The sequence below is a fragment of the Labrus mixtus genome, chromosome 19, assembly GCF_963584025.1.
Source record: "Labrus mixtus chromosome 19, fLabMix1.1, whole genome shotgun sequence".
Lineage (NCBI taxonomy): Eukaryota > Metazoa > Chordata > Actinopteri > Labriformes > Labridae > Labrus > Labrus mixtus.
Genome location: NC_083630.1, coordinates 20,888,191 through 20,910,624, shown reverse-complemented (window position 1 = coordinate 20,910,624; position 22,434 = coordinate 20,888,191). Strand labels below are relative to the sequence as shown.

At 40.8% G+C, this 22,434-nt stretch overlaps 1 protein-coding gene across 2 annotated transcripts in view; it reads right to left on the bottom strand.

Annotated features, from left to right (window-relative positions):
• dpp6a (dipeptidyl-peptidase 6a) overlaps positions 1–22,434 on the bottom strand; it is a 208,477-nt gene that overhangs the window by 164,474 nt on the left and 21,569 nt on the right. Inside the window, exon 1 of one of the 2 annotated variants that reach the window (XM_061065078.1) lies at positions 19,771–19,960. The exons of the other annotated variant lie outside the window; for it this stretch is intronic. Within the exon in view, the coding sequence (XP_060921061.1) occupies positions 19,771–19,821 (51 nt within the window). The 5' untranslated portion in view covers positions 19,822–19,960. Of the gene's footprint in view, positions 1–19,770; positions 19,961–22,434 lie in introns of those variants that run through there. 2 annotated transcript variants of the gene reach the window in all.

The window sequence follows — 22,434 nt, the reverse complement described above, 5'->3', positions numbered from 1 at the left end:
TCCTCTTGGTAAAAGTGCACTACGAAATGTTTGATGGAACATTTTCAAAGTTTTTAACTGGTTCACTGAGGTTTTGCTTCATGTCCTTATACTGTCTTTATACATATTTTTAAGCATCTAAAGACATATTCTTTCACTTTTCTTTAGCAAATCTGAAGTAAAATCTCAATACGACTAAGGTCTCTTCACTAATATAACCTTTTAGTTTAGATTGTATGGGTTCCAGTAATGTAAAGAAATGAAAATACTCCAACAAATGACATCTCAATATGCAAGAAATAACGAAAACTCATTTCTATGGCAGAGGTCAAAAGTTGGAACCTGCAGCCTTCTGGCGTTTGAATGGAAGTGAATAAACATGCAGCAGAAATATCAGAGTTTGCACACCATCCTTCACACCAGGTCTCACATTATCTCCAGAATATAAATGCAATATGAGCGAACAGCACCTTCCCGTAATGATAACTGAGAGGTGGCACAGTCAAACAACCTCCTCGTACAAACAGCACCTTCACACAGCGGACATATTCATTTGTATTCCTTTCTATGCAAAATGTCAACGACATATTTGTCTAGACGCCATTATCTCCGTCTGGATTCCACAGCAGAGCCGAACCAAGGCTGAGCATGGACGCCCATGGTTCAATGTTGATATATTTCCCAGAGGACACTGTGGATTTCTCTACTGCGAGAAAGAAAAAATCCTTTTCAGTGAACACATTTTGCTCAATTTCAGCATGAAGCAACACAGCCTCCAAAATCCATCTCCCCAGGCAGAGAATTTCAATGAGCACCTTAGTCACAGTGAAAGTACATGGAAATAAAAACTGCTTCTGTAATTATGTTGCCGTTTAGATTGGAGGCCAATTAGTGAGCTGTGTACGAAAGTGAAGATTTTGTTGTAAAACGTCACTTCTTACACTGACAGATGCTTTGCAAAAAATAAATCCCCAAGCCAACAGTTTCTTGGTAAATAAGTTCCAATTAGGCACAACTTCTGCAACAACAACAAATATTCAGTTAGAAAAATCACCTTGCTTATAAGTTTAAATGTTTCATTTCACAGCATAGGAGTGGATTAAAAGATGGTGGTGTTGGGGGGGTGGGGGGGGGGGGGGTGCATTCAATCATAATCAAGAAAACATTTCGACAAGTACTGTTAAAAATTACAGACATGTGAAAGACTCAATTTGCATGGTATTCTGGGAAAAAACATCTAGAATAAATACATTTTGCTCAAATGGCGTTCTGTTGAGTTTGTGTGTATGGAAGTATTTTACTTAGTAATATTTAGCTTGTAGGACTGATCAATAATGTAAATTAGTCGAAAGCAGCTTTTTTGATCCCCTCCTGGTGAAAACACTAAGCAAAGTTCAGATTTTGTGATTGTTCTAAAGATCATCTTGCCATATTTTTCCTGTGGTGTGAGGAGTGTTAGGAGTGATTTAACTCCCCTAGCTATGCCTGTAAGAATGTTGTGGCCAAATCTGTCCATCAAGGATCATCGAGGACTCTGTGGATCTTCACATACAAACCAAACGATAGCCAATTAGGATGCAAGCTGACTTTCCAAGGCAACCCCAGCAAATCACTTTGTACTTATTTTTCAACACCAACACTTGAAAAATCGTATTGTGCGGACCATGCGTATCCATGGAGACACATAACGATGAGTAGCTGATTAACATGAAAGCTAAGTCTGGAGCTAAAGAAGCAGATTTCAGACTCGGCAGATATTTAATTATATTTCTCATCTAATGTGGTTCGTTTTTAAGTTGGAGCTTTTCCACCACTAACTGGTATTAAAAATGTCTCCAGCATTAATGGCTATTTCCCCCCCGATATACATCCACTGTCACCAGCACAGCTAATAATCCACCCATCTACGCCTTTTTAACTTTTCCTCCTTATTACTTCTGGTAAACTTTTTGAGAGGCAATTATTTCCCTCTTCTCTCATCCTCACACACACACACACACACACACACACGCAGACACAGACAGACACACACACTATTTCTTAAATTCCAGAGGCGAGCTTTGATCACCAGTACATTAGCTTTACATTAGAAACAATCATTAGGGGGACATCATCCCCGCGACCAATTTGCCTTCGGAAAATAGTGGAGCCAGAGTGTGCTTCAGCCCGCAGAGGACCAATGAGCCACAGCAAACCTGATTAGGCCTCACAGTAATGTATCGCCCCTCCTGGCCAAGGCTTTGGAGATGAAGGACTCGTCTTCATATTAAACGGGCTTGAAACTGTAGTGGACTCATTTTCAGGGAAAAAAAAAAAACCCTCTTCGGGGGAGGTTTGCTCCTGCAGGGGAGCACGTGTCAAAAGATAAATGAGTTCCACATGTCGAGATAAACCCACCGCTGAGGCTGAGGACCGTTTGGTTTAAGACATCACACTGTAACGAGTCAAACTTTTTTTTTTTTTTTTTATACATCACTGCACCAAGAAACATGTTGAAAATCTTACACCTCTTTTATCCTGCCTCGGCTGAGAAATAGAAGAGCTACCGCATGCTTCTTCATCCAGAGAGGGATTTTTACTTTGAAGGTTTCAGAACAAAAAGGGGGTGAGCTGAAGTCACCACATCTCCCAAATCTCACCTGCTTCACGCCTCCAGTATTAAAATCATATTTAATGAGCCATGACACCTTAGAAATAAAGTGTACCTCATGAAAGTCAATAAAAAGCTTTGTGCTTAGCCGACACGCACTGTCCCAAGTCCACAACAAGTCCACCACTGCACTTTAAGTCAACCTAACGACTGGAGCTGAGGCGGGTTTTAAGCCTCTTGACGAGCCCACCCGTCAATCATGCAGCTACGCGCCAAACTATGAATAACACGTATTGTTCATAAAATCAAAACGGAGCTGTTTTATAAAACTATACCCCCGACCCTCGTTCAGTGTGTGCCCATGATGAAAATAACTTATCAGACCTACTTGGTTTTTTGTACCAGAATGTAAAATGTTAATTTCTGCTGTAAAAGCGGCTTTTTTTTAGCTCTGGTGTTTATGTAACATCTGAGACTCTTGCAGCCAGCCCTCAAGCAGACACATGACGAACTGCAGGATTTTGCACTTCCGCATTGGCTTCATTTTTCAACACCGGAGGTTGCCGCTTGGTTGCTACGCACACACACACACACAACAGTTGACATATCACCATTGTGCTCAGCTACAGCAGTCTACTGTCTGTGTGTATATTATAAACACACGTCCACCACACACACACACACACTGTGCTGCAGAGTCTCTCATACAGGAGCTCAGTGAAGCTGAGTTAACAGATTACAGAAGCTTCCTGGGCTCATTTGCTCAGTCCCCACTGATAGGGCAGATGCTCACTGGCAGGTATCCACCCCAGTACAGTACAGTATGATCCTCGTGGTTCAACTGTGTGTGATTCATTCATGCACGGGACTGTTAATACGCACCAAAAAAAGAACAAGTAGGGAGATTTACAGTAGCTCATTGAAGCATCTTTAAAGAGGAACTTAACAGCACTTATAAAACCTTGATTTCACAGTGTTGTAAATGTTGACTCCAGACGTCCTTGATACATGATGGGTGTGTTTTTTTAGATCCAAAAGAAAAGATTTCCAACCACACCCACCCCGGATGCTGTTTCCAGTCGAGTCTGTTTTGACTTAAGGAAATAACTGCATTTTGATAATGCTCTTAAGCAACTCTGCCGAGCTCTGGTCCTGCTTTTATCATGAGAATAAAAGCATCTGTGACTTTAATCTGTCCCCCGGTCCGTCTCCGTCTCTGTGATTATAAAGCGGAGCTGGCCTCAGCAGCGTTTTTTTGTCAGTCTGTATTGATTGTAAAGGAAATACCTGCAGTCTGACACGGCCAATTTGTCATGAACAGTAGAGGCGCACACCCAATGCCACTTTACAGGTCCAATTCATCACAGCGTATTGACTCGCCTCGGCTTCCTCCTGGCCATCAGTTATAATCGGAGGTAAGAGGCATCAGTGCTCTGCTTGTGTTTATCAAAGATGGTAGGAGAGCAATTTGTGCGTCTGGCTGTTGACTGATCTGTGTTTTAGAGAAAAAATTCAGTAACTGCAAGAGAAAAAAAAAAGGGGGAAACAGTATAGTGCTTGTTTTGTTTTACACCCTAATGCACCTCCTTTAATCTACATTTACCTTTGGACACTTCCTCTTTCAAAGACATCTTTCTCAGTGCGCACTTCTCTTCCACAAACATGTGACATTTCTGTTTACAGTGAGAAAAATCGCCGGTGCAGATTGATAGATTTGGGCCATAATGATGCGGCTCTGACTCGGCGGCTGTCAGGCGAGCGCGTGTCTCAGCGCCCCCTGGAGCCTCTGAAAGGTCAGCGTGCCTCTTAATCAAACATCAGGCAGGCCATCCCCACTGTCAGCTGGACGCAGCCGCTCGGCCCCCCTCGCTGAGCTTAAAGTTCACTCCCATCTGCTCCCCGGAAACTCTCCCACAGAACAGACACAAAATGGCGGCTGTGATGATCTTGATAAAAGCTGTCTGCAGGTGTGTTGGCCTGATGATGAAGAGGCTTTATTTTGCATCCCTTGGGAAACATGAACCTGTTTAAATTGATCAAACCTAAAGAGGAAAAGGAGTTGGGATTCTGTCTTTTTCTCTTTTTGAACATGCTTACAAGTGATGACAACAAACGCAAATAAGCAAAAATGACAACTTACATAGAAAATAAATTAATCAAAATAAATTACAAAGTTGGTTCAAGATAATTACTTGAAAGTTGTTTGAAGGAAATACAATGTCCCTGTGACAGCTAAAGGCTAATCCTACTTGATAATCTCAGAAAATATTCATCATTTAGTGTTTTAATGTTTTAGATTTGTAAATTCTGCTGCCACAGGAGCTCTCAATCAAAACAATAACAAATTAAAACCGCAAGCGGTGATGAAGGGCCTTCGCATCCCTGTGCATGTCGGGGTGTGTCGCGACCGCGGGAGTGCAGCAGCAGCGGGATATGGCTAAGCACGCAGCAGGCCGTGCAGATCGATTTATTGTAAAAGTCGTAGTTCAAAAAGGCAGCGCTTTCACAACCAGAGGACATTCATATGCAGAGCGATTCAGGCCGGCACAGTCACGATGAAGTGACGTTCTGGTGTTACGGTTTAAAGAGAATGTTATGATGACTTTCAGACAAAAGAGTCTGAACAAATGCTTCTTCGTTTAAAAATTCTCATAAGATATGTGTCAAATGAAAAGACAAACAAAGAGGAATTTGTTAGGACACATAAACATCCGATAACCACAGACACAATCGGCTACTCATGGTTACTCTTTAAACCGCAACACAGGCAAGGACTTTTCTGCGTTTAGAGATTCAAACAGTGTCCCGTGTTGCTGTATTAGAGTCTACAAGTGCCCTAAAACTCACAGTTCATCTTAATATCTCTGATACCCTTCAGATATCAGGTGATGTAAAGGTGTCGTTTTGAAGAGATGGAATATTAAAAAGCCCATGCTGCAGTTATATAATGTTTACAAAGGTGGCCCCGCCCCCTACTTTCCTAACCTCTCACCACCCTCCAGCCCTACACACTCATCACGTGACTGATAGCTGATAGACCAAAAGCTGAAGCTTTGTGTTGCAAAATATTGAAGGGGTCCAGATATCTTTATTTTCAATTCACATTTGTTTTAACAGGATCAAGTAAAACAATAAATCTGTTCTTTGTTCTCCATTTTTTAAAGGATCTGCACAGTGAATAAATCAGTCCTTGGAACTGTAAACTTCTACAGACTGACTGCAGCAGCATTATGTGCTTCAGTTTTGATAACCTCAGCCTCAACCCTGCACACTTACACACTCTGGCAGCAGGAGGGAGTCATAATAAATCTCAAAAGAAATGTATCCGACTTCAATGAGGACACATTTCACCTCATCCTGACTCTCCCTCCCGACTTCCTTTTCATCGCTTCAGCCTGTTGCAAGCGCAGGTAACTGCTGCACCATCAGATGCTAAATGTTTGCCCGTGTTTACCCATCAAACCTGCGTTTCTCTGCCTTAATGAGCAGCCTGCTCGGAAAGGCGGGTTGAACCTTTTTGTGTTTCAATTTATAAAAGAAAAATACAACTCTCCAGAGGTTGCTTCAAACGTGCACGGTGTGATTGTGCCTCTCAGTGTTACATCTAATGTGTGGAGAAAGTGGCACACCGTGAGGCATTCAAGAGGCCTCCCAATTAATTCAAATGAATCCCCGACACCCATATCATAATTAATAATGTATGAGCTGCACAAGGAGAGGATGCATAAAGGGTAATTTAGCAGAGCAGAGCGTTCTCTCAATGCACTGTGAGGTAATGTTCCTCTAATGTTTAGGGAATACACAACATTCCCCCCCTTCAACAGGTGCTTTTTCATTTTCTGTCTGGCTAGCTTTAATGATCTCATTAGAAAGCCACTCTAACAGGAGAACCGCCTTTAGCACCTCAGCTGCACGACAGGGAGTAGAACAGCAGCGAGGCCGGGCATCTGTCTGATGTCACGCCTGTAACAGAAGCTGCTTACGTTCAAGACGGACAAGACAAGAGAGCGAGGAAGAAAGAAAGAAAAAAAAAAGGCTAATTGAATTCCCCGTGCATGGCCATGAACAAAGCCCTCCCTCCCTTCAACGCTGCACGGAGACCAGAGAGAGAAAGCTAAGAAGCCTGTAAGAGTGAGTTGTACATCATTACCCAGAATTCTAGCCGGCAGTTTCCCCCCAACTTCCTCTGCAAGGAATCAAATAGCACAGATTAATCAAAGATGGCAAAAGGCAAAGAGACAATGGTCCAGATCGTAAAGCTTCTACAGCAGGAGAAGCTCAGAACACAACCCCCACTTTGAAGAAGAAGCTTTGGAGCTGTTTGAACTGCAAAATTCAACCACTGGTATTTAAAAAATGTGCCACATGTTTGCATTTTATTTTAAGGTAGATCTCATTGTTTTGAAATAAGCTGATGATTGCAGAGAAAATAATTAACAATGGTGTCATTTTGGTACAGAAACATTGTGCAATCGAGACAATATGCAGGAGTGTGCTTTTAATGGTTGGTAATTAAAAACAAGAAATTACCAAATATTGGGAGCTTTATTTCTGCTTCTTTTATGTGTGTCCATGTTTGGCTTTTCTCCACACTGTCATTTTGAGCTCAATATACGTGTGATTGGATGGTGTTTTGACAGATTTCAATTATTTGTCCTGAGATCAATAATGAAAGTTTGATTGAAAAGTGTAATCTGATTGAAATCTGAAAACACCGACAACCTGAAAGTCAGTTGAAGGGTAATACCAAGTGGAAACCCCAAACACATTCCAGCTGGAGGATTTCCAAATGCAAATTCACGACAGGATGATTTTTCATCTCGGCTCTTTTTTTTTGTCCCCTCTGTGAGCGAGCTCGGTCGACTCTGCTGCCTTTTGATTCTCAGTCAGAGTGAGAAAGATGTGTACCGGCCCGGTCGAAACAGAATGCGGCTAATCTTGGCTGATTTTCGGGCCCAATTGTTTTTCTTAGCTTTCGTTTTTAATAGGTTTCCAAACTCCCTCATCATGTTGGACTGTGTGGTCCAATTTGAAAGTCAGAAAATTGGCATTGCACCTTTTTATCCTCCCTCCATCTGCCTCTCTGTCTGTCACTGTGTAGCACTTGTTTGCCTCTTGCTATTTTTCACCTCCGTTCTCCTCGTGTTTACCTTGTCACACCGACTATTCCTGTATTACAATCAAACCTTTTAAATCTCTGTCCATACTACAAATCTTTTCTACAGTTTATCTAGGTATACAAATAATACCCGGTACATGCATAAATACACTTGCAAAGATAATAATAACCGCAGTGATGTAGCGATTTCAGACAAATTGATTCACCAAGACTCTAGCTTGCTCATTCTGCGCGCACACAGTCTGTCTGTGAAATGCAATTACATTCAATGCCACGAGTAAGTGGTGGAAACCAGCTTATCATGTCAGAGTCCTAACGAGGGAAACTGGGGGAAATCATCGTTAATGCCGAACGCAAACACTGAGTTTGTCTGCATGAGGAGGAAACATGCCTTCATGAGGAGAAAGGGCCTTTTATCTTTTTGCTAACAGAATGTTGAAACCCTCCCCGCTCACTGAAGGTGCAGATAATACAGAAATGCAATGACTTATACCTGATTTATCCTCCATGACAGTCACAGGAGGAATGTGGTTTTAGACCAAGGTTGGGCCAAGATTATTTTGTAATGTGAGGGGTTAGCAGATCGGAACTGAAACGTCCAGAGAAGCTCATACACTGGTGTCCCCATAAAACCAAACAGCCAGTGAGAGAGAAGCAGACTGAGCCACTGAGGGTTTCCAAGTAACATCACTTGGGAAAACGTGCTTCTTGGGCCTGCGTTAGCTAAAACGCTAAAACCGACATTCTCTTTGAGGCATAGACAATCCATGTAAAATGTGTCCCAGGACGTTTTGTAATCTAGACTTGAGATGTTATAAGATCACATGTTACATGTTCACTCTGGCAATCACTATGACCTAAAAAGTAACATATAATTTTGTATCTAGTTTACTTACCTGGTCCGAATTGAAGTATTGCTACAGCATGTTACAGTCAGTGTCCAAAAAAAATAAACAGGATTTCGTATCTTTATTTGCACATTTTTCAGATCAGAGAATAGAATATCTGTGGAGTCTCTCTGTAGCTGAGTGAATCAACACCATTTTTAAATCAATTTGGATTTTTAAACTCCTGTGGTCTCAGCCGGCCTTCAAAGATGCAGAGGCCGGACATTTAGGACATGAAATATACTCATACATACTGTGAGCGCACTTCTCTGATAACAGACCACCAATTTAGCCTCTCATTTCAGTCTTGCCCATTTATTATGTGTAGTCTGCTTGTCCAGATCACTGCCAGAAACAGAACCAGACCCAGCTCTCAGCCGGAGAGCAATATGTGATAAACTAAAGCCTCCTGATTTTTAGTTAAAGCACCTTTTCCACAATCTAAATCACAATTGTTGTTAAGCTTAAAGAACAATACTGATGTTTTAGACCATTAACTACAAACTGAATACCCAGTTAAATCCGTCCAATTTCCAAACTACAACATATGCATTTAGATTAATTTCCTTCCTTGCAGGCAGTTTCCATTAATTTCCGTGCAGGGAAAGAAAATCAACTTGCAGAGTTTAAATGTGTTTGAGATGGGTAATCCATCACACTAAATGTTTCTCACCTTTATTTTTTTTTTGGTCAAGGTTATAAAGTAATATAGCTGTAAGGAGGAAAACTTGCACCGGGATGTAGGAGCGTTCAAGTACAACCCAAAAAAACAGCAATGTGTGAGAAGGACACATTTGCATTGTTTACAGCATTCACAACACTCTTCTTTGCTGTTTTTCTGACAGCAAAGACAAGTGAATGCTGTAAACAAAGCTTTGTGGATGACTCAAATCTCTGGCATTTTTCAATAATCCAACAAGTACATATTTCAAAGTGGTCCTTTCTTTTAAATGCAAGTAGAGAAGTCTTCATTTGTCCTCAAGTTGAACTCAATATTTTGGTGTATTCCTTGGTCGAAAATCCAAAAATGCCGGGTCAGACATGATGTTGCCCAAGTATCTGCTTGTTAGCAGCCAGACAATAAAGTGTATGCAACAAGTATTGAGCTACAATCGTTAGTATAATTGTGTGTTAATAGTGGTGTCACGCACTCTTTTTACTGCAGGGGGCTTTGGAAGCCTGTCGATGGCGGTTTTTAATGCTGGAATTGCTGACTCAACCTAACGTTCAGTCAACCATAATGACAGGTTAAGAGCTGGAGCTGAGGCGGGTTTTAAGCCTCTGACCAGAAGAAAATTAAAAAAAAATGACATTGTACCATCTTAGTCTGGCATATTTTGTTGAGTTTGAAAGACCATTAGCTTCTAAGCTAATGGATGTACGTATGTGTCAAATCAGATGTGCAAATGTTTTACAAGGACAAAGTCTACCATCTAAATTAAAACACTTAATTATACCTAAGCCTTAAGCAAAATGATCCATCGAAAGTCTGCTAAATTAGTAGGATAGAGGAAATATTATAGGCTGTCTTAACGAGGATAATTACATTTTCTACTGTAGTGGATCCTTTGGAAACCGTAGCCAATTTTAGAAGTAAATATTAATATAATCCAATTTAAAAAAAAAAAAAAAAGAAGTTAGCTGGTAGTAAGGTAGTAAGCTAGTGTGGTCCATAATGCATCAACAGAATATGTCATTCTCCATCTACATGACAGTATTATCAATAAGTGATAGTGCTTTTTGCTTGGATTCACTTCTTGAGTGCGCTTCATTAGTGTTCCATGAGCACACTTAGTTTCTCTATGATGAATAACTTCACATAAAAACAGAGAAGACCGAAAGTAGCACGACTACTTGAAAGAGCCAAATTACATTGTCCCTCATAAAAGACGAACATCACAGCAATCAGACCTTAACAAGCCCGGGTCCTCCATCTCCAGACGCAAACAATGCAAGGATGGATTGGCCGCATGTTTGAAATATTCAGCTACTGTATACTCATTATTTTGCCGGAGCACTCAGCATGGTGCAGCATGGCTAAGTGGTGATTGATTGCTTGGGGCCGGGGAGAGGGAGCAACAGAGAGTGAGACGGCATACTGTACGCACGAGGATGGAAAAAAAAAAGGCTTTGGAATATCTCGAGGATTTTATGTGAGCGTATGAGGCAGTAAAAACAAAACACAGAACAACGTGATGCCACTGTAACTGGTTTAAAAAATTCAATTATCTCAGTTGTGACCAGTACAATGAACAGAGTCACCCTGGGTACCCTGGGTTTACTTTCTACCACTATATGGGTTTGATTGCCAAAAGCAGTTAATTTGAATCTTCAACGTCCTTGAAAGGCTGGATTTTCATGCCAAAATATTACAATTACTCATCGTTTTCTCTGGCAGAGAGCAAATGAAACCATCATGTCAGACTGAGAACCAAACTTGAAACCAAAACTGATAAATTCACTTCATTTTGATGTACTCTTCATGGCCAAAACTGGTAGTACTACTGGGTTCCAATAGCTATTTAGTTATTAAGGATTGTCATTTATATTTGTCTAGAGCAAATATGGGGATTTCCATTTGGCAAAATTACCACTTAAAAACCTCCAACTTGTCACTGAGATTTTGCACAGGTATTTATAGAGTTCAACAGCGTGGTTCCAGAAGTAAAAATCCCACAAATTACTTTTCTCCATGGCGGAAAACAATTATGCCCACATTCTTGTACATTTGCCTTTTTCTCTATTTTCCAGATGTTTATTTGGACCAAATCAAAGGTTTCACAGTCACAAGTACTCGGGTAGCTGGTTGGCTTGGTTCCAGGATATATAATATTGATATAAGGATTTTCTGAAATGTCAATGGAGGATTTGAATGGGGAAATTCACTTAAAGAACCAGAGCTGCTGAAAAAGTGGGCGGTTAAGGTTGAGCTCTATTGACACAAATGTATTATTCATTTTTTCACGCCTTTTGAAACTTTTCTCTATGGATCATGGATCAACTGATCGGTTGAACTTCTACTCTATGCCCAATTATAGTCATTTTGTTCTTCTGTTAAATTTTTCTCTGCTCCTCACAATAAATGAACAAACAGGTGACCATTGAAAATAGGAAGAGGACAATTAGACTTAATGTAAGACTAAATTAAACTTTACAAACCGCCCCTCATGGTAAGATTTCGGCTCATATTGCTTCAGAGGCAGATCAATTTTGCTATCTGCCAGTGTTGCTTGATTGCTCGATTGCTCGACAAACAAACGTAGCCAAAGGGGAAACACTCAGTGTGATGGATTCCAGCGAGCTTAATGAAATGCTGCTGTTGTGAGCTGTCACGGCTCAGAAACTGTGGCCCACATAAAGGTCGCTATGACTCAAGTCGCACAGTCCAAGCCACCTGCATTTATGATTCTGCAAAAAAAGCTGACCCCAATCAAGTCCATAAATATCCCAGAAGGTGTCCAAACACCTCCTCACAGGGACAAACATTCAGCTTCTCAGTAACTTGTCAGATTATGTGGCTTTAGGTAGTCCTATAACTTTATTTTGATGTTGTAGCCAAGCAGTAACCTTCAGTGCTGAAAACTGAAGCCATTGCAGAAGTGCAAAATCAACTGCAGTTCCTCAAGTGTCCACTTAAGGCTGGCTGCAAAATACCAGGAAGTACTATTACACACCCAATATTAAAATGTCCAATGCTGACAACATGTTTACAGCCTGGTACAAGAATTCATTTTGTGTGAATTGCTCATCTTTAGCCGCATTTTTATTGAAGGATGATTTTTTTTTCTCTCATCCTTTTTGATTTTATGAAGGATCAGAGACATTCATAATAAGGGGCGTGGCTGATATGACAGATAGGTATGCTGAAGCTGTTTGGCCGGAGGCTTAAGCCCCGCCTCCGCTCCAGCTCTTCGCCTATTCCTAGGTTTACCAAAAGTTATTATGAGACAGCATTTTCAATATGGCGGACTTAGTGTCACAGCTGCCATCTTTTAAAAATTTGAACATCTAAGTTCTTCACATTTTAAGATTTACATTTGGGATCCTATGCTTTCTACTAGACAGGACAGTGGACAGAGAAGATACCAGAGAGAGAGAGAGAGAGAGTGCGGAACGACATGTGGAAAAGGAGCCGCAGGCTAGACCTGAACCAGGGCCACCTGCCCGGAGGACCACAGTCCCCCCCACATGGGGTGCAACTCAACCGCCAGGCCACCAGTGCCCTGTGGGCTCTTCACATTTTCATCTTTTGTGTTTTGGGTGTGTGTCTGAAGAAACATTATGACATTTCAAATATGATTGGATGTGATTTTGAGTCTGAGAAATGAATAACAAAAAATATTAGAATCATGAAAATATTATAGTGATAATAATATTGAATATTTTTTAGGATTTCATAGTTAGAAAGCACAAAAGTTGTTCTGTTTAAAAACACCTCTACCGTAGTTACAATTGTGCTTTTGAACACACACACTCACACAGTCCAGCATTCATGTTCCTTTGATCACACAGCGACCCCCACATTCAATCTGAAATGTTTCTGTCTTCACGCGTTTCCCCAGCAGTCAGCCATTTTTCGCCCTATCTTCATACTCAGGCTGTCTGCAGGTTGCTAGGACACTCAGAACACGTCTTCAGGACGTCTACCTGGTTCCCGGGGCAATGACTAGAACAGATGCAAACATCTGAAGCTTAAACAGCTTAATGACTTTGCAGGTCTTATGAGGTGTGATGCCAATGATTGTTCCTCCTTTGGTCGGTTGTGGGGTTCCTTTTTTGAAAAATCTATTTTGGGGCTTTTTATGCTTTTATTTAGAGACAGGACAGTGGGCATATAGAGTCAGAAAATCAGGGGGAGAGAGAGAGAGTTGGGAATGCCATGTAAGAAAGAAGCCACAGGCCAGATTTGAATCCAGGTTGTTGCTTCTTTCTAGGGATACAATATAAAAGAGATTGGTGTGGTGAGCTCTGGATTTTACACTACCGGAGACAGCTGAGAGTGTTTGGTTGAAGAGCTTTTCACCCATGGTGGCCTCTTTGACAAAAACACAAGACCTCTCCAGGAGAACAATCCTGAAGCCGAGTGCCAGAGTTATCACACAAACAGGAGAGCAAACCCTGGATTTTCACTGAGCTTAACACTTCTCTGATCAACAACAGAGCTAAAGGACGCAGGATGAATCATCTACTTCCCGGTCATCACTTCTCCATTGACCACTGATGAGGTCAAAGCAGTTGACTGCTGATGAGGTCAAATGCAAGGCCAGGCCTGTATCCCCAGTACACATCGGCGTTGATGTCATTGAATTTCGCCGCACCTGATAATCTCCACTGCAACCCCTGATGCTGTTTGATACCTCGAAAGCCTCGTAATGCAGCAACAACGCTGTCAAAGAGCCATGTGTGTAATGCTGATTCACTTCCTACAAGACAGCTGGTAACTGGTGCACAGATACCAGATGTGTGTAAAATCACAGTGCAGCAGGCTTTACACGGCGATCAATAAGGCAGCGTTCATGCAGAGGTGGACAAACAGCACTGGGATTTCTCTTCTTCTTCTTCTTCTTCTTCACATGGTTTGAAATGGACAGGCATGAGAACAAGTGAAGTGGGCTATTGACATAACCCCTACAAGTCAGCCTGCAGGCATGATGTGAGTATTGAAAAGGCATTAACTGTGCAGTGGAGCACCAAACCATGCAGGGTGGCCCTCCATCCAAATGCACTCCTCAGCCTGAAGGCAACACACATGCAGCTGTTGAGGACGGCAAACAGCTGTTTAAGAAACAAAACTGTAACTTTCATTCGGTATGTAAGCAACATCTGGTTAGCTTCTGACTCAGAGGTAAAAGTGACAGGCAGCAGATTGGACCGATCTTTAATAAACATGACAAAAGCGTATCACTGTCTGTCTGGTGGAATAATGTTAGCTTTAAAACATCAACAGGGTCGCACGCTTGTGACGGGGTTAGTGCTGTCGCCTAGGGCTGGGCGATATGGACCAAAACTCATATCTTGATATTGATTAGCTGAATGGCGATACTCGATATATATATGGATATGTATTTTATTAACAGTGAAAACACATGGAAAATAAACTACCTGTTTGTGAATTTAAAAAGTAAAAATGTTCATTAAATACAATAAAAGAGAGAGAGGAGGAGCAGGGTTAAGAGGGACAGACAGACAGTCAGTCATCATCAGTGAGATGAGAAAAAGGTGACCTGGCACCTCTGTAACGTTATTTTAATGCAACATGAACTATATCCATATTAACGATATTGTCTTACCCTACATCTTGTTTGAAAATATATCGATATATCTTAAAAACTCGATATATTTCCCAGCCCTACTGTCGCCTCACAACAAGAGGGTTCCTCATTCAACGGAGAACCAGGAATTAGTAGAAAGGGGCAATTCCGGGTGGTAGGGATGCACCCATTTCTCGGTTTAACACCAGTGTTTACAGACTTCACCCATCAGAAAATAACTTATGACGCATGAATAGATGTCATCATCGGAGGTTTATCTGTTGTGTCACATCAGTTTAATGCTGGCAAGTTAGTATACCTAACAGCTGATTCAGAGAAGATTTTTTTATTGGGCAGAGGAAGTCACCTGTTGGACAACTTATGATCCGATTTCATGATCAAACATGAGAGAAAATGTTTGCCTGGTGGGGGTCTTAATTCAAAATAAGTAAAGAAAAAAACATCAGAATTGGAAATAGGTTTATTACACCTTTCGCAAAAAATGACAGCTAGGAAAATATAAGCAAATAATAGCAGTTTTATAAAAGATGCATAGGTCAACAAATTTTACAAGAAAACTTAAGTACAAAAATGATGGTTTTAGGGAATTCATTTAGGATTTGAATAAATATGCCCATCATTAATGGCCGTAAAAATCCAGTATTAGTTCTGCATTATTTATGAGACCATTTGGAGTCGTTAGTGTTAAAGCTTGGTGACTGTGTTTTGGTATGATGTAGTCCACAGTACACGACTTCATTGCCCTGTCATGTTGCAGATTCTTGCTGAAATATTCAAAAGCATGATAATAAAAATAACTCTGAGGCGTACATCCAAACAGTGACCTTTTAATACTTCTGAAGTCAAATTAAATTGAATGTTTTTTATCATGCAGCCTCACAGACTTTGGAGTTAATGAGACGTCGGAAGCCCTCGTTGGAGGAGAGCCAATGTTTACTCCAAACTGAGAACTCAAAACAGCCTCAAATATAATAACCATGACAACGGGACTCTTTCCCGTTTGTCTTTTAAATGCCTCTTATCATTCTTTTTTTTGGGGGGAGCGATAAATTGTTCAGTTCCTGATATATATATATATTTTGTTTTTTGTATTTCAGCTCAGAGAAACAAATCATTAGTTGTACAACAACACCGCCAACTGCGACCTTGAAGAGGATGTTTGCTGTTTCAGAAAACAATTAGACGCAAACAGAGTGAAAGAGCTGCTGAATGAGTGTCTGAGCTGTATAATGATGGTCCCGCTGTCAGGAAATTGCAGGTATCACGCATCCAGTCTTAACGACACTGTAAAGCAAGTAAATAGTGAGACCTGTATCCCTCGGCACGGTTCAAAAGTAATCTGATCGGACTAAAGCTGGATCAAATATTGAAAAAGAGATGGTCAAATCATCAACTTTCAGGTTATCCAATTTTGGTTTTACTGTGGAATAAACCTGCACTTTTAATGTTCAAATATTTTGAGTTGGATTGGAATATTAAATCTAAAAAGATCAGATAATTGTGTTCAAATCAGAGGGGGTCGATTCAGACTGGTTGATAATATAAAAATCTTCAAATAAAGTTGAACAAAACTACATTTTTACAAAGATGTGGATACTTAAGACATTTTAACATATTTGCTCTTGAGTTGCTGAATTTCTTCTATGACATTAAAGGTGTTGGAGACATAACGGGTCAGGCGAAAGAATACAGATATCTCCTATTAAACATTCCCAACAAATGTGTTAGTATCAAACATAAAATATTTAATAAAAAAATAAACTTTCGGAAGCTCTCATTTTGTATGGATTTTGGCGCCCCTTGTGTGCAAAGTATGTAACCCTATTTGATGAAGTGGCAATCCAGTTCATCAAATCCAGATCATTCTTATCCAGATTGAACCTTCAGCCGGACCCTGTTACATCTTTCTGTCTTTAGCCCCTCAGGCATCTCAAAGCAGACTTGGTTAGCTCCAATTTCCTGCACATGCACAACACCTCCGGGGTGTTTCTGGCATCCATTTTTACCTGACACACTCGCAGACAGATTCCCCGACGGGCAACAACAACAATGTCCGACCAACCGTTACATTTGTTGGTCAGAAATCACGCTGTGCAGATTCCTCCCTGTTAGTGAGAGGGCTCCCCCGCTGCCTCACCACAGTTAGCGCCCGTCCCATGAGTACACACTCATCATGCAGGAAGCAATCACTTGGTGCAATAAACCTGTCACTGGGAAGCCAAATTACATTGTCTGCTTTGCTCACATGTACTTTCCATGTTTCCAGCTGCTGCATTCCTCCTGGTCAATAAATCAAACTGTGAATGTAGCGATTACAAGGAAATAAACACATCAAAAAGGCGGCGGAAAGAATCGATCTATATTCATATGCACAAGAAAAAAGAAATGCATGAGAGCTTCTCTCTGTTGAAGAGTTTAGAGAGCCACAACAAGGCCTGGATCCGTTTTTAGAAAGTAATTGTGTACTTTTCAATTAAGAGGCTAAAATAGACCAACAAATGTCAAGAGTCAGGCAGCAGACTTCCCTCAGAGATGACGCCATGGCGGAATTTATAGAAGCCATAATGTAGTTTCCATTTGCAGAAGCATCTGTGGTCTTCTAAGGAGCAGTTTGAATGATTATGGGTCTGTGTTTGTCTTCTCATCTCTGCCCAAAATATATGCAAATTAACCTCTTTACCGAGTGTACAAGAAAATCTGGATTTGTGCAAAAACAAAAATACTAAAAATTATATATTTTCATACAGTACAAGCCAAGAGAATAGTTCTGAACACAATGGCCTGTGAAACCAGAATGTGACACTTTGTCATGTGTAGGGACTTGAGAACCACTCTCTCTTTGATTGAGAGGTACTATTAGCAGAACTTATTTGCCTTTCAAAGACCCATGGTAGCTGTTTATTCCTGCTTCCAGACTTTGTGCTAAGCTACGATAATCAACCAAATAGAAGTCCATCATTAAAAAGGCACACAAGTCTCATTAATCTCTTCTTCTCCCTCACAATAAGTAGCCATTTCTCCTAGTCCCAAATGCTTTAAAGCTCCTGTGAGAAACAGTTTTCCGTGTTTTGGCGCCCCATGTGGTCAAGGCGTCTTTTACTGAGTTTGTCCTGTACATGTGTGAGAAGTTGTAGTTGTTTTATTTTGCTTTTTGGACAAAAATCTAATCTTGCTATCCTTTAATTTTAAAAGTAATTGCTTTGGGAAATGTAAACAAAGTCTATCTCAGCTGCATGAAGGTTACTGCTTCGTCTGACACCTAACCTGAAGAAGACGTGTCAGGAATTAAAAATAACTGAATCGAAATAATCAATCCCATCGCTGACGGTCTTGTTTGCTTTTGTTGATCGTAAGGAGGCATCAATTTAAATTTCAGTTTGTTTCATCATAAGCCAAAAAAGTCCTCAAGGACCTTTAAACACATATCAGTCTCATGTTGATCACAAGATACAAATCTGCTGGTCTAGTTACCAAAAACAAAAGTTGTGTAGATGTATGAATTACATTTTAGAGGTTGGAATTTCTGGAAAACGTGTAAAAGAGTTTTTTGACTCAACCAGAACTAGGGGCATGTGCTATTATACACTCAGTCCTATTGGCTACTGTTAACGCCAACTCAATAAACCCAACAAGTCCTTCCTTAGCTTCCTGTCCCAAAATGAAGAGCAGGCAGCACTTCGCATGCTGTAATCATCAGAGCTTTGAGGGTGAATCTGCTGTGTTCACATCTTCATTAAATAAATGAAAATAAAGAAACTGAAGAATGGTAACCAACTATAAAGAGCCCGAGGGGTTCCACCAGCTTCACCTCCGCTGTTGGGACAGCTTCAGACCTTTGTGTGTTTCCATATTCAAAACATTTTTCAAATGTAAATGGAACTGCCGTGCAATTAATTGAAATGAAACTATTCACTTGATATCTCACTTGGCACAAACCACTTCCTGAATTGGAAATTGACCAAAATCCTCTCGACAAACACGGCTGTTTACTTTTCATTACGCAAGGATAAAAAGAGATAAAAACACCCTCCGCAGATCTGCACACAAAACAAGGCCAAGGGGGAGTGTAGAGATGGTCTTCATCAGAGGAACCATTTAGAAAAGCCTGAGTCCACACACAGCTGTGTCCCACATCTTCTTAAATGGCCTGGAGAGTATGCAGAGCACGCCTTATCCAGCTATAAATAAAGCGATCATGGGGCAAATCAAAAGATTAACATCAAACCGAACTGCCCAGGAACAAAGTTGGTCAGAAGATCAGAGTGGTTCCTACATTTGAAACATCAGCAGAGGGGTCTTCAGGCATGAAATAGGTATTGACACATATTGAACTATAATATTCAATAAATTGAATAATCAAAAGGCTTTAAAAGTCATGACTCTGGTATTTAATATCTAAAAGAGTCCCACAGGACATTTACTATTCACTCCTCTCATACATACATACATCCACAAAGCAGCCTGCAGCGGGGTAATATATCCTGCACCTCACAGCTTTAGATGCAGTGAAATATTAATGGGACCCTCCTTGGGCAAAAGGTTACCTCTGCCCTCAGAAGCTTCAAGAGGAAAAGCCAAAACTCAGCAGTCATTATCGGAGCCATAAAAAACGGGACCAAACTTTCAAACTCTTTTAATTGAGGTACACCTCCACGCAGGGTCCGTGGAGTCGCCTGTTGTCACAAACAGGGAGGGGACACGTGAAATCAAAAAAAAGGGCGTGAAGTATTTGAAGCCACCCCAGCGGGATAAAAAACAGATGCAAGAGCCAAATGCAAACGTGAAATGCGCTAATTTACTACGCGCCCTTCGTGCGTCACAGCGCGTCTGGATGGAGGAAACGGGACACTTCATAGAGATTGCAATCACAAACGAAATCATTAAATCGGCGTCATGCAATGTGTGCCAAAACGCAAACCTTACCATGACGTTGCCCTGCATCTTTGCAGTCTCAATCAGATTCTTTTCCTTCATTTTTGGTGTTCTCCGCGGCTCCCCGGTCTGCCTCCGAAAGACACAATTTGTAGACTTTTAGATAGCTTCTGTCAGCTCTCACAGTCCCTCCCCGCCACTTCCAAGCTAGACCCCTAAGGTAGTGAGCCAGTTCATAAGTGGGTGGGCTTACAACCCAGCGGATTGATTGAAAAAAAAGGAAAACAACACGGGCTCTCCTCGGTGTAGAGTAGGAAATGCGCAGCGACAAAAATCAGTGGGGAAATAACTCAAAATAAGGAGAGTGAGAAGTCTGCGGGTTTTCTCCGATTTTTTTTTGATTTTTTTTTATCAACAGCAAAGAATCCTAAATCCCTCTTCCTTACAGCGATTTAGGGAATGGGCAGTCTGTGTTGCTGCTGCTGCTGCTGCAAGGTGTCATTTAAACAGTGATGAGCAGCACGTGTATTGATGATGGCTGCACTGTTTGTAACCTGCAAGGAAAAAAGAACTGACGCTGGATCAGCTTTTACCAGCTTTTACATTTAAGTGAATGAAGGTCATGATGAGCTTGAAAGAAACTTGCTTTCATGGACTTAAGATGTGCAGATGCCATAAATCTTATCGCTTTGTCTTTTCTTAATAATGGAGACTTTTATTATGAAGGATATAAAACCTTAAAAGGTCACTATTGAAGATGAATTAAACATCAGGAGCCCCTGAGGCTCTTCATCACTGCTTATTGTAAATTTTCTCGACTCACTAGAAAATTAAATTTTACCTCATTCAAAGCCAGTTAACGCCAAAACTTTCACAATGTGGACATGAAACATGATCACTTTCCACTTGGAGCGGTCACAAGATGGTCTACAGGTTAGGAAATAAGGCAAAACATTTTTCTCCTCGTCACATTTGTGTTTAAGTGTTCCTTTAATCATTGGTATATATCAAGAAAATACTGTTCAATTCATCCTCTTCAGGCTGCAAATAATTCAGAGCAAACAAGAAAAAGCCTGGGCTTGCACCACAGTAAAGCAAAGTTAGGGTCTAATTATCGGGAAGCAAATCGACTCCGAGTGTAAATCGCTGCTTTAGGTTGTTCTGAAAGATCCCCAGAAACGCCTTAAAAGAGCCAGCCTGCTTTAAAGTTTTGTATCATGGCTTAGAGGGGTTCTTTTGAGAGAACAGACATCTACCATTCCTCATTATTTGAAGAAGTACATCAAATAGGAAACAGAACAAAAAAAGCTTTCTGTCTTAAATTGGAGTTCAGAAGTGTTGATGCATCCGACTCCAGCTTGAGATTTGTGAAGACTTTGGCTCCCATTATTGACAGAAAAGAAACTCAGGTGCAACAAAGTATGACTTGGTTTTTGTTGGGTCCGTCATGAGTGTAGTTTCATGTCAAGTCAATACAAGACGTAAAATTAGATCCCTTAACTGCAACTACAAAAATGACCGATACAGCATCAGCAGATATCGGCCTATAAGGAATTCTGCAGTAGCATTTAGGTCATTATAAAAAAATATTATGAGAATAACTCATGCAGAAAACAATGCAGGGGATGCTTCAGCTTTAGTTTTCATTAAATAGTCCATTAAATAAGACTCCGACTCCATAGTTTAAAATACTCTCAGCATTATCTGCAGCACATATAGCTCATAAGCATCACAGCTAAGCAGATGGCACATTAGGCAAGGCGAAGCAAGTCTATTTATACAGCACATTTCAGCAACAAGGCAATTCAAAGTGCTTCATACAAGACATCAAACGCATCACGACAAGGATAAAGAGACATTCAAAGACATTTTCAATTAAACACACCAACTTTTTTTTTAAAATCCTACATGTATGTGAACTTACGTCACACGTCAAATAAAACAATAAAGCCTCATTTATAAGACAGAAAATGAATGCCCCACATCTTGACTGAACATCCATTATGTAACCACTCCGTCTCTGACATGTTTTCAACCTGCTTTTGACAAATAATAAGTGGGTTCAAAAGACACACATCATCAAAAACACGAAGATAGCAGTTAACACGTTTGTTTCAATCCTCAAAGCTGCAGATTTGATGTTACCTCGCTAAAATAGAGGCGCAGAATTGTAATGACTCTGAGGTTCATTAGGCACCAGGTAAAAGCTTATTGATTTCCATTATTGACGTCAATAACGAATCAGAAAAGAGACAGACACAAATGGGAACTGGTTACATAGATGTTATTGCATTTAGACAGTTAAGATGTGTGTTTTTTTTACCTTAAATATCACTCTTTCTTACAGTATTCCAAAAAAAAACCACCCACTGAAGACCCGAGCCTGCTGTATGATCTGCCTCCAACATGAAGGCTGCCTCAGTTCTCACTCTCCCTCAAGCTTTATGAATCAATATCAGACTCAAAGCGTATCTTCAGACTCTCTCTCTCTGTTTACTGTACTGCATTAAAAAAAAAAAAACAAGCGGACACACTGATGATGCAGCCGGACAGCTGCGTGTCCGAAACGACAGAAAGAAGGTGTCTCCAGCAGAGACGAGCAAACAGCATGTCTCACATGGAAATCTCCTCTGAAAGTGCCTGGTATTAATTAAGGCTGTCAAAACAACCTAATGGGGCCGTCGGGCTCCCTCGACTCCAGCTGGACTGCTGACA